The sequence below is a fragment of the Phascolarctos cinereus genome, unplaced genomic scaffold (genome assembly GCF_003287225.1).
Source record: "Phascolarctos cinereus isolate Bilbo 61053 unplaced genomic scaffold, phaCin_HiC Scaffold_9;HRSCAF=440, whole genome shotgun sequence".
In the NCBI taxonomy this organism is placed as follows: Eukaryota; Metazoa; Chordata; class Mammalia; order Diprotodontia; family Phascolarctidae; genus Phascolarctos; species Phascolarctos cinereus.
Window position 1 is genome coordinate 253,879,934 of NW_027556402.1, and position 11,515 is coordinate 253,891,448.

Genomic DNA, 11,515 nt, shown 5'->3' on the forward strand with positions numbered 1-11,515 from the left:
GCACAGCCCCTAACGCAGACGCTGCAGCAGACAATCCCTGGTCTGTGTCAGCCTCAGTGGGCAGATGTGAGCATATTGTGTTCAATCCCCAGAGTCAATTCAAAACAAGAAAAGCCCCTTGGTGTGTATGCTGCCCACATTCAGCCACTAGCTTTTTGTTAAACACCATCCTAAAGAAGGAGGGGGGAGGGAGGAGAGATGGAGAGAGGCAGACACCACACACGCTGCGGGGGAACGGCAGCAGAGGCCTCGCTTCCCCCAATAACGTGGGACGCTCACGCAGGGTTTCTGTGTTCAGTTTCATTTAATGACTGGCACCTCGCTGCAGAGGAAGCAGGCAGCGAGGTGGTAGCAGGGAGCATGTTCACTTGAAGATCTTGCCCTGATTGAAGGGTTTGCCCATGTGCTGGAAGGCCCCCTCCCAGGAGAAGTACTCTCGGACCATGGTCTGGGCCTCCTCACTGCCAGGATCCAGCTTACGCCATGTGTAGGACTCATAATCCACCTGCCAGTCTGGACTCAGCTGTAAAGAAAACAAGCAGTGAGTGACCGGGGCAGCAGCAGCCCATGGCCCTCACCAGCCTTAACTCTATCACACTGCCCACAGGCAGGGACAGGAAATCCCGCCTCTCATATTCTACCATCACCCCAAGGCCAGGGCCGAGAGAGAGCCCCAGCTCACCGGGAAGGCAAGCTCCTGGCCCCGGAAAACCCAGACTCCAGAAATGGCGCTACTGTTGTTGGTGCCAAAAAGGATGACGCTGGCGAAGGCGTTCTTCCTCAGCTTGTCCAGGCGCTGGAACATTCCTGGGGGGAGAGAAGCGTCAGCCTCCACGCTCGGTGCCACCCGTCCCTGCCCCGCCGGCCCCTCTGCCCACCTACCGGTGATGAGGTTGCAGCTCATGAAGGTCTGGCTCAGCTCCTGGGGGAAGCGGTACTCGGCATACCACAGGGACCAGCCGTCACGGTCGAAGTGCTCCCAGAAGTACGGCAGGGCCACCGTCAGCGTGTCCTCGTTGGAGTACTTCCGCTTAAACTCATCCAGCACAAAGGTGCTGCGGGGAGGCAGAGAACAAGGGCCCGTGAGGACGGCGGCCAGGCCGCGGGGCAGGGGCCGGGCGCGAGGTCCCGGCCGTTCTGCTTAACCTCTGCACTGCAAAGCCTGCAAAGAGCCTCTGTGACACTAAAGCACAGAAGTTTTCCCAGCTCAAAATGCAGGGCCACAGCGGAGGGCAGCGACTGAGTGGAGCCCGGCGGGCTGGCCAGCAGGGTAGAGGGGAACACTCCCAGCACCCCATTTCTCCTACTTCGCTTCCCTCCCCACCAGCTATGATCGGCATGTGGAGGGCGTGGGACCCAAGGGAATGAGGGCTCCGGCAGCGGGTCGCTGCTGCCCCCTGGCGTCCACTCCTGCTCCACCAGCAGACTGGCTCCCTGCCCCTGCCCTTCCTGGACACGGAGGCACATCTGCTGGATGACCGGAGCCCGAGGACACAGAAGGAACCTGGCCCACCGTGGTTTCCCTCAGCCTACCCATCAAAGCCCAGGCAGCTGCTGGAGATGGGGGTCACCCACATCTCCCACCCTCCCCAGGGAGTTATCCACACAGGTACGCTCTTTCACGGCCCGAGGGCACTTTCCTCTAGCAAAGCAGCAACAAAGTGAACCTTCTGCAGCACCACCAGGGGGTGCAGTGGAGAGCGCTGGGCTGAGGGGGGTCCACCCCCCTCCCACCCAGCCCAGTCCAACCTCCACACTGCTGCCACTACCTGGTGATGGACCGATCCCCGTCTCTCCTCTACTCCCTACTGGCCCCAGGATGAACGAGGACCACTCCAGGGAGCTTTCAAGCCCTTTGCCACTCTGTAATCACCAGGAGGGGCTAAAGGACCCAGGCGAAGCCCATAGGAGGACCCACTCAGATCTACAAAGCCCCATCCTCACTAATGCTGCGCAAAGCTCCACTAAAGCTCAACTACTACCCCATTTTACAAATGGGGAAACTCCGAGCTGAGGCTCCTGACCCAAGTCCGGCCAACATCTCAATGATCTCAATGATCCCAGCTACACCACCAACCATCCCCAGCCACTACATACAGGTCCCAGACCCTGGGAACCCAAACTCATCCCAGGGCACATGCACGGTAGGGCAGTCTGTTACAGCGGTCTGGAGAGGGCGAGAGTGACTGACCAAGGGAATCCGAGCCAGAGCCAGGAAACACCTCCCACAAGGACAACCACAGCCCCACTGAGGAGAGTCAGCGCAAGATCACAAGTGACGGGACCACGGCTGGCTGGGGAGGAGCCCAGGAGGCTCTTTTTCTTTTTGTCTGATGAAAAACACCATTTGTTATATGGAATGGCTCTTTGTGAAAAGACTGGCTGATTGAGTGGGAGAAGGAAAGGGTACTGGGGGAAAGCAGGGTCATGTAAAGAGATGATAAAAACCTATTAAGGAAAAAAGAAACAGTCCTGTGTGTGAGCCACATGAGTCTCTCACTTCAAAGGGACACTCCAGGGAAGGAGAAGATGAAGGGCTCAGCAAAGCCTCCTCTGGGAGCGCTGTGCACTCGAAATACAAGCTCTTCTAACACGGCATGTCGGGCCACCTCCTGGATAAAGGGGAAGCCCAGGGCACTTCAGAGCAAAAGCCAATCCCGCTGTGACAAGAGATTCTTCTCGGTGCCCACAGAGGTCCCTGACTCTTCCAAGGATCTCTACTGGGGGCCCAAGAACATGGATGGAAAAAGATCACACCCTCATTTTCACTATTTCCTTCAGTTCTTTAAAAACATCATCCCAAGGTGTCCGGAACACACCAAAGGTGAACAACTCCTGGTCTCCCCAGTGTCTCCCTTTGCAAGATGCGAGGCCTGATGCCCAAATCCACAGCTGTCCCTATGACAAGGCTGGGCTTCCTCTCTCCCATCACAGAGCCACAAAATGCCCCTGTGGGAGCACAGCCCAGCAGCATGTGCGCTGCACGCACAACCCCAGATCAGGACCAGGAAGCCAGCTGAGACATTCGAGCTTAATGATCAGGACAGCGAGGGGCTGTCCAATTGGCCCCAACTCCAGGCCCCCAGCTGCCTCTAAAGAATTGGGCCCAGGGACAGCTAGGTGGTGCAGTGGATAGAGCACTGGCCCTGAAGTCAGGAGGACCCGAGTTCAAATCTGGCCTCAGACCAAACACTTGACACTTACTAGCTGAGTAACCCCAGTGGCCTAAAAAAAAAAAAAAACAAAAAAACCTAAAGAATTGGGCCCAACAGGCGCTGGAAAACCACCTCTGGGGTTGAGAGGGAAGTCAGCATAACCAGTGGTACCCAGAGGCTTCGGGGAATGCTGGGATCCATCCCACTGCTGGCTGGCCAACCGTCTCCTAAGGATCAGTTAGCTGCCCCCTTCCTTGCTGCACCTGGCCTCCGGGTGAGATCCTCATAGCCACACTGGACAGAAACAATAACTGGTTTTCACAGGTGACACTGACACCCAAGACAGCATGCCGAAGGATGGCCCTGTCTCTCCAAATCTCTGGACCAGGAGCCCTCACGGGCTGCCACCTCCCTTCTGGCCTGGACCCTCCTCTTCCCCACGGGTTCAATTCTCATCTCTATGCCCAGGGCCTTCTGCTCTCCCTTAGTCAGCCCCCGCCCCCCTCCACTGCCACATGTCAGGCTGGAAGGCCAGCAGACCCCTGAAACTCACCATGTTCAAACCAGAATTCACGCTCTTCCCACCAAAGGCTAGCCTCTTCTTCCTTTCCCTGTTACTGCTTACAGCTACGGCCTGGGCCACCATCTCATCCTCATCTCCTCCCTCTCCTTCCCCAAACATTTCTCCTCCCCTCTCGCCTGGACTACTAGAAGAAACACCTAATTGTCTCTCCCTATTCCACTCCATCCCCCACATAGGTGCCAAGGCAGGTCAGCCCTCTGCTCAGTAAGCTCCCACGGCCTGCAGGATCAATACAAACTCTGGCATTCGGAGCCCTTCGTCACCCAGCCCCTTCGTGCCTTCCCAGTCTCTCCCTCCCTCCTGGGAGGTTCCATCTTTTGCATTGTCTTCCTCCCTCCAAGGCTCAGCCCAAACCTCACCCTCTGCAGGCCTTCCTCCTAGGGCGCTCCCCTTGGACAGCCCCCTACATCCACTCCGTCCAACTCCTATGCAGACCCAGTGACTGACAACGCCATCTCCCCACTAGAAGGTGGGCTCCTTGAGGGAAGGCATGATTCTGACCCCCTGGCCCACTTAAGCACTCAGTAAATGCTTCTAATTAACCGACTGCTTCTGACCTCTTGGGCAGGTGGGCAAAGGGGTCCTTGGCCTTGGGCTCTGCAGCCAGCGCCTGGTCACACTCGTCCATCTCCTCCTCAGGGCCGGGGGCTGCAGCCGCCTTCTTCTCTTCCTTCCGCTCAGCCTGGGCCTTCTGCTTCTCTTCTCGCTGACCCTTCTCTTTTCGCGGGGCTTCCTTCTTAGGCTGACTCTCCGCAAACTTCTTAGCTAGAGAAAGGGAGAAAGAGGCCCCGCTAAAGCCCCATCTCTGGCAGCTCTCACCCGGGCAACATGACTCTGAGAGCCGTGAGAGCCGAGACGGACCGAGGGCCGGGCCGCCCAGCCAGGGCCCAGCGCTCAACAGGGCTTTGGCAACATCTGCTCTAGAAAGCAGGGGTCATCAGAGCCACGGGGAAAGGCACGAGAACAGAAGATGGGGTCAGCAGGACAGAGCAGCCTGGAGGATCACTCCACTCGATGCCTCAGGCCTTGGTAGGCCTCTATTGACCAGAATGGCTGGGAAGCAGCCTGGCAGAAACCAGATTTATTTAGACCAGCACCTTACACCACACACCATACTGAGATCTACTAGGGAGCTGGCCGGAAAGTCAAGATCAGACCAAAACAAAGGAGGAGAGAAACAATTACAATTACAATCAATGCCAAAGAGAACCAGTTACCGAAAAGAGAGCCCTGAACATATGAAACTTAAAAGGTTTTGTACGAGTAAGAAACTGAGGAGCAACCAAGTGGGGAACGTCTCTGACAAGAGTCTGACTGCCCGGATGACCGGGGCAAGTAATGGGTATGCTGAATGCAGAGCCTCCCTCTTGACAAGTGGCCAAGTACAAAGACACACAAGCACAAGAATGACCAGTCACCCCCCCCCCCCAGTGCCAATCTCCACAACCAGTCAGCAAGGGGGTGGGATGCCTGCCTGGCTACCCCAGCCTGCGGGCTGAGCCGAGGAAGACCTCTGAGCCTGACTCCGCCGCGGGGCACGCCCCACAAGCTCAGGGATGGAACTGGAGGAAGGGCCCTTGACACCAACATTCCTTTTGTACCACAGAAACCTGACGCCCCTCGACTGGGTGAACTGCTGAATGAGCCACGATACATGAAGATGACGGAACACACGTGAGCAGAGGAAACGACCGGGAAGAAACACGCAACACACGTGAGCAGATGCAGAGTACAGCAAGCCGGAAGACACGCGGCAAACAAACAAGAACTAAATCGGCCCAAAGGCCCCAGGAGATGCCTGCCTCTGCCTCTCGGGCAGAGGTGGGGGGCCACGGACGGGGAATACTGCACACACCAGCAGTTCTGTCACCATGCCAGGTTTCAGGAAGGGGTTTTTTCCTTCCTCTCTTCACCATGAGCGATGTTGCTCTGAGAAGAGGTAGGGGAGGATACGGCACAGAAAGAGAGGTTCAAAAGGCACTGCTTACTGGTCCTCCCTGCCGCTTACCATCAAACTGCGCCATCTTCTCACAGAGCTTCACCTCTCCCAACACTGCCTGGAACTGGGGCTGGTGGATGCAGGTAAGGAACCAGCGGTTGGTGTTGGGAAAGGCCTGCCGGAAAGACGGCTCCAGAACCTGGGGGGAAATGGCAGGGGGTGACTCAGCACTGACATGTCCTCACCCCTGAGGGGGAGTGCCTGAGAGCTGAGGGCCCCTGGGGGCAGGATCCCAGCAAGCACGGACCCTTCCCCTTCCCAGGAAACACTGGCAGCGGCACAGCCCCCATGAAGGGCTGGGCCACGGAGGCAGCAGCGTCAAGTGTCCAGGCCTCGTCCCAGCCGCACCCGGCCACCTGGCCCGCTCACCTGCTTATAGAGCCACAAGAGGGTGCACACCACTGTGATGTCAGCCAGAGTCACGCGCTCCCCCACAAGGAAAGTCCGCGTCTTCAGGTGGGCGTCCAACAGCCCCAGCACTCGCCTCACCTCCTCTTTGGCGTTCTCTGTGGCCTGGTGGAGACAAGGAAACACAGTGACCTCAGGGGACCTTCATGGTCCAGCCACACTCCATCCCTGCAAAAGAGACAGGCCGAGGCACCCAGCTTCCCCCAGCTCACTCTCCGGGCTGAGCGGTGCCCAACCTGGATGCCTGCAACAGCCCTGACGAGTTTCCCGGCTCCTCAGCTGCCCGTTCTCTTCTGGGGAAGCTGCTTTCTCTTCTATCCAGCCTCAAGTTGCCTTTTTGCCCCTCTGGGACCAGGCAGATGTCCCTTCCAAATGCTCCCCTCTGCAGTGCCTTCCCTGACCATGTGACCTGGACAGGCCCCAGGGAGGGAGAGCAGGTCAGCTCGAGTCCTGCCACACAGACTAAAGAGGGCAGGGAGGTGACCGGCAGCTGACGGTGCTATATTCTGCCATTATGACTTGGCCCCGCTCACTCAGTGCCTTCTAAAGGCTCTTTCCAATGCCAACTTCTACCAATTTAGAAACCATAGGATGCAGAGCTGGAGGGAATCTTCAAGGTCATCCGGTCCAACCCCCCTTCCCTTGCAGAGGAAGAAACTGAGGCCAGAGAAGGGAGATTAGTTCACCAAGGTCAGAGAGGGACACAGGGCTCAAACCTCCCTCCCCCTCCTCAAAGGCTGGGCCAAGGGCACTACCTCAAAAGGGGTATCTATCTCTGGCTGAAACTATACAAGAAAAGCCCGGCCATTCCTGGTCACACCTCTGCCAACTCTCAGTGGTCACAGACCAAGAAAATAATCCCAAGGACCACATCTTCTCCAAATTCAGCTACTCAGGCCCTTGGGGTCCTGGGGCACCTCTTCAGCTCCCCCAGAGAAAGAGGGAATGGGACTGGAACATCTAAGGGCTCCTTCTGTCTGCTGTGAACCCCACCAGGCTTCCCCCTGGCACCGGCCCCTCCCATCAATCAAGCACAAACACCTCCTGGCAGGCCGTGTACCAGGTGCTGAAGAGTCCCTGCCCTCAAAGAGCTTACGTTCCATTGGAAAGACAACACATGCCTCTGTGGGCACACACATGCACAGACAACAGAGGGCTGAGGATCAGCAAAGGCCTCAGGGGGAAGGGAGCGTCTGTACTGAAACTTGAAGGGTGCCAGGGTGAGCAGGGGGAGCGTTCCAAGCATGGCCGATGGTCGACGCAAAGCCACGATGAGGCAGCCAGTGTGAGCGGACCATAGAGAAAGGCAGGCTCAGAGGAGTCGTATTCGCTCCTCAGAGAGTCAGGCCAGCTCTGTGCTTCCTGAAGGCCAAGCAGCAACTGGTCTGGAGGCGATCGAGACCTGCACCAGGGACCGAAGGGAGACCAACCCCATCCCTTATCCGTCTCTTCATCAGGTCCGCCTCATGCTAGCCAAGGATCACACCTTGGGCTGCCCTGCAGTCGGGGGTGCCCCGGACCCCAGGAGCTCACCTGTTTGTTATGGTGCATGATGCCGAGAGTGGGGAACACCCAGGTACTGGCCGGAGGAACAATGTCACTGTCAGCAAAGCTCACCCACTGGATCACCTGGGCAGCTGCCTCGGGAGTAGCGCCTCGAAGGTCATCATTGCTCACTACACGAGGGAGGAAAGGAGGGGTGCATCCTCTGAGGACCAGGCCTGAAGGGTTCCCACCATCCCAAGAACAGCCCCTCCAGCAGCCCTCAAACAGCCCCCCACAATTACCATAGTGTGCAATGGCATTGCTTTCAAACACACAGAACCCATCATCACCCTCAAACGCTGGAACCTGGGGGTGAAAGCAGACCATATGAACCCGTTACAAGCAGCCTGAGGACAAGGCCAGTGTTCTCTGCTTGTCCTTCCCACAGGGTCTAGCACAGTGCTAAGTCAGCAATAGGGGTTCAGACCCATTTCTCCCACCCATAGAACCTAGAACGGGAAGGGGGCACAGTGGCCTGGGAGGAGGAAACCATACTGGGCCCCCCCTCCCCCCGCCCAAGATCTAGCTCCAAGGTAACAGGAAGCCTGGAGAACTCAGACTCTGAAAATACCTACTCACCTTGCCCGCAGGAAACTTTCGGAGGAATTCGGGGGTGCGGTTGGTCTGACCAAAGTGGAAGTGGGGAGGTGCGGACAGCACGCGGACCTGGGCCCCACTGTACTGTGCAGCAATGAGGGCCTTGAAGGCCCGCCAGTTTTCAGGGTATGTGTACAGGGTCTGTGGAGATGGCATAAAGAAAATGAAAGGGAGCCCCAACACTAGGCAGCCTCAGAGCCCCCAACACTCCTTTCTCCCTACTAGATTCCTTGGCCTCAAATGCTATTGCTTCAGGCAGTGACCTCCCCGATGTGGAGAGTGTTAAGAGACGGCCACCCCTCAGTGACTTGAAGCCCCCAGAAAAGGGATCTCTCCAGGGCTTCCAACCCATCCCCCTCACGGCTCTGGTCAAGCTCTGAGCCTCAGTTTCCTCACGTGGAAAACAGTGATTACAACTGTCTGACTCACAGAAGCCTCACAGCAGGAGGAAATCGCAAGCCCCGTGGGAACCCGAACAGAGGTCCTGACCCCAATCAGCCAATGAACAAGGACTAATGGGGGATTACCAGGCAGGGCCCAGGACAGGGACGCCCCCCACCCCCAGCTCTGGGAAGGGAAAGGCAGTCGCTGGTGTTCATCCCCCTGTCCCCAGGCCAAGGCCCGGCATGCCAGAGGCTGAATCAGCGTTGGCTCAGCCCCCCCCTCCCCCGAAAGCCTGATGTCGGAACCCGGAGAGGCCCGCCCCTGCCTCCCCCCCACTCCTGGGCTGGACCTCCAGAGCACTCAGAGCCCCGTTCCCCCTGGCGGCCTGCAGCACCAACCTGGCCCCTTTAATTACCCCCCCCCGGGGAGAGGGGACCAAAGCACTGACAGCCTGCCCCCCTGCCCTTAGCCCCGCAACCCCTAATATCACCCCCCCCAGTCCCCCAGGCCTCCAGCCATCCCCCCCGCGCCCGGCCCTCACGCCCTGCCCCGGCTCTTGCCCCCGCTAGCCCCCAGCCGTCACCTCTCGGCCCCGGCCCGGCTCCCCCGGCCCCCCAGACCGCTCTGGGACGCCAAGCCTCCGACGCCGGGCCCTTCAGAAAGGCAGGGAGTCGGGAGGCCGGCCGGCGAGCGGCGGGGCTGGGAGGCGGGCAGGCGCGGGGATCTCCAAGCGCTCTCGAGCCGGAGCAGGCCCGGGCACCCGGCTCCGGGGCGGCGCCTCAGTTTCTCTCCCCGCCGCCGCCTCGGGGCCCGCGCGGCCGCCCCGGCTTGGGCCGGGCCCCCACACGCTGCGGGCCCCCCCGAGAGGCGGGCGGCGGCGGGGGAGACAGAGGATGGCGGCGGATGCGCCCCCCGGGGCCCGGGGCCGCCGAACTCACCCCGGCCGCCATGGTGATTCCGCAGAGAAAGGGGGCGGGGACGTCGGCGCTGCCGCAAAGTGAGACCGGCCGGGGGGGGGGCCGGGAGGGGGAGGAGGAGGAGGAGGAGGAGGAGGAGGAGGAGGAGGAGGAAGGGAGGGAGGGAGGGAGGGACGGGCGGGTGGGAGGGGAGAGCGGCCGGAAAGCGAGGAAGGCGTCGAACGGAGCCGCGCGACAGGAGGACGAGCCCTTCCCGCACCGGCCGAAGTCGCGAAGCGGCGCGCGCCTGCGCACAGGACGCCGCCGAAGGCTCGCCGCGAGGGCGGTCGGTTAGCTTCGGAGCACCTCGGAGTCTCCTCTCCCGGCCCGCCCCGCGGAGAAGTTGCGGGGCCGGAGCCCGAGCGACGCTGAGCTGGCGAGCTGCCCGAGACGCTGCCCAGGCGCGCACCCGCCCGCCCCCTAGCGCGTCCCCGTGAGAGCGCTCCTACTTGCAAGGCGGGGAACCTGGGCTGGCCTGCCGTATCACTTCATCCCGCGGCTGGGGAAACTGAGGCTGGGCGGGGAGAAGTGATTCGCTAAGGGTCACTAAGGATCTCAGGACGGCAAAGATGAGATTCAAACCCAAACCCCCTGACTCCAGGACCAGGTCACTGAACCAGGGAAACTGAGGCATGGGGGGCGGGGAGAGATGACTTGTTACTAAGTACCCACTAGGGGGCGCCAGAGTGGGATCAAGTAGACACCAGTTCAAATCCAACCTCATACTGTAGTTTTTGAAACATTTTTTCTTTCATTAAATATTTCCTAATTACACGTAAAAAAGTTTTAACATTCATTTTTTAAAATTTAGTTCCAAATTCTCACTCCTCTCCCACCCCTTAAGAAGACAATCACCATATCAGTTATATATGTGAAGTCAGGCAGAACATTTCCATATTAGCTAAGTTGCAAAAGAAAACATACACAGAAAAAAAAAAAGAAAAATTAAGAAAGTTTGAAACAGGCAGCTTCGATCTGCGTTCAGAATTTATCTGTTCTCTCTGGAAGTGGATAGCATTTCTCATCATGGAACCCTCTGAACTGTCTTGGCTCATTGCATTGCTGAGAATAGCTGTCATTAACAATTACCACCTCACGATGTGGCTGTTACTGTGTACAATGTTCTCCTGGTTCTGTTCATTTCGCTTTGCATCAGTTTATTTGTCTTCCCAGGTTTTTCTGAAACCTTCCCCCTTAACATTTCTTACAGCATAATAACATTCCATCGCAATTATATGCCACAACCTGTTCAGCCATTCCCCAAAGGATGGGCACCTGTCAATTTCCCATTCTTTGCCACCACAAAAAAAAGAGCTGCTATAAATATTTTTGTACACACGGGTCCCTTTCCCTTTTCTTTGACCTCTTTGGTATTCGGTCCTAGCCGTGGTAGTGTTGAGTCAAAAGGTATGCAGAATTTTATAGCCCTTTGGATATAGTTCCAAATTGTCCTCCAGAAAGGCTGGACCAGCTCCACTAACATGGCATTAACATCCGTTTTTCCACATCACTTCCAGCACTTGTCATTTGCCTTTTCTCTCATGTTAGTCAGTCTGATAGGTGTGAGATAGTAGTTCAGATTTGTTTTCATTTGCATGTCTCTAATCAGTAGTGATTTAGAGCACTTTTTCACATGACTATGGATAGCTTTGATTTCTTCTAAAAACTGCTGGTTCATATCCTTCGACCATTTATCAATTGGGGAATGCCTCTTATGTGTGTAAATTTGGCTAAGTTCCATATATGTTTGAGAAATGAAGCCTTTTATCAGACAACCTTACTGTGAATTTTTCCATTTTCTGTTTCCTTTTGAATTTTGGCTAATCCATTAGTTTTGTTTATGCAAAACCTTTTCAATTTCATGTAATCAAAATCATCATTTTAATTC

The 11,515-nt window shown here is 57.2% G+C and overlaps 1 protein-coding gene across 1 annotated transcript; it reads right to left on the reverse strand.

Annotated features, from left to right (window-relative positions):
• Positions 1–285: 285 nt before the first annotated feature.
• EEF1G (eukaryotic translation elongation factor 1 gamma) lies at positions 286–9,709 on the reverse strand. Its single transcript, XM_020968249.2, has 10 exons — positions 9,610–9,709; positions 8,270–8,428; positions 7,933–7,996; positions 7,679–7,821; positions 6,107–6,250; positions 5,747–5,876; positions 4,296–4,503; positions 883–1,055; positions 683–807; positions 286–523 (listed from the first exon to the last, which is right to left on the reverse strand). Exons 1-10 carry the CDS (start codon positions 9,619–9,621, stop codon positions 365–367), a joined length of 1,317 nt encoding a protein of 438 aa, XP_020823908.1. The 5' UTR covers positions 9,622–9,709; the 3' UTR covers positions 286–364.
• Positions 9,710–11,515: the final 1,806 nt, after the last annotated feature.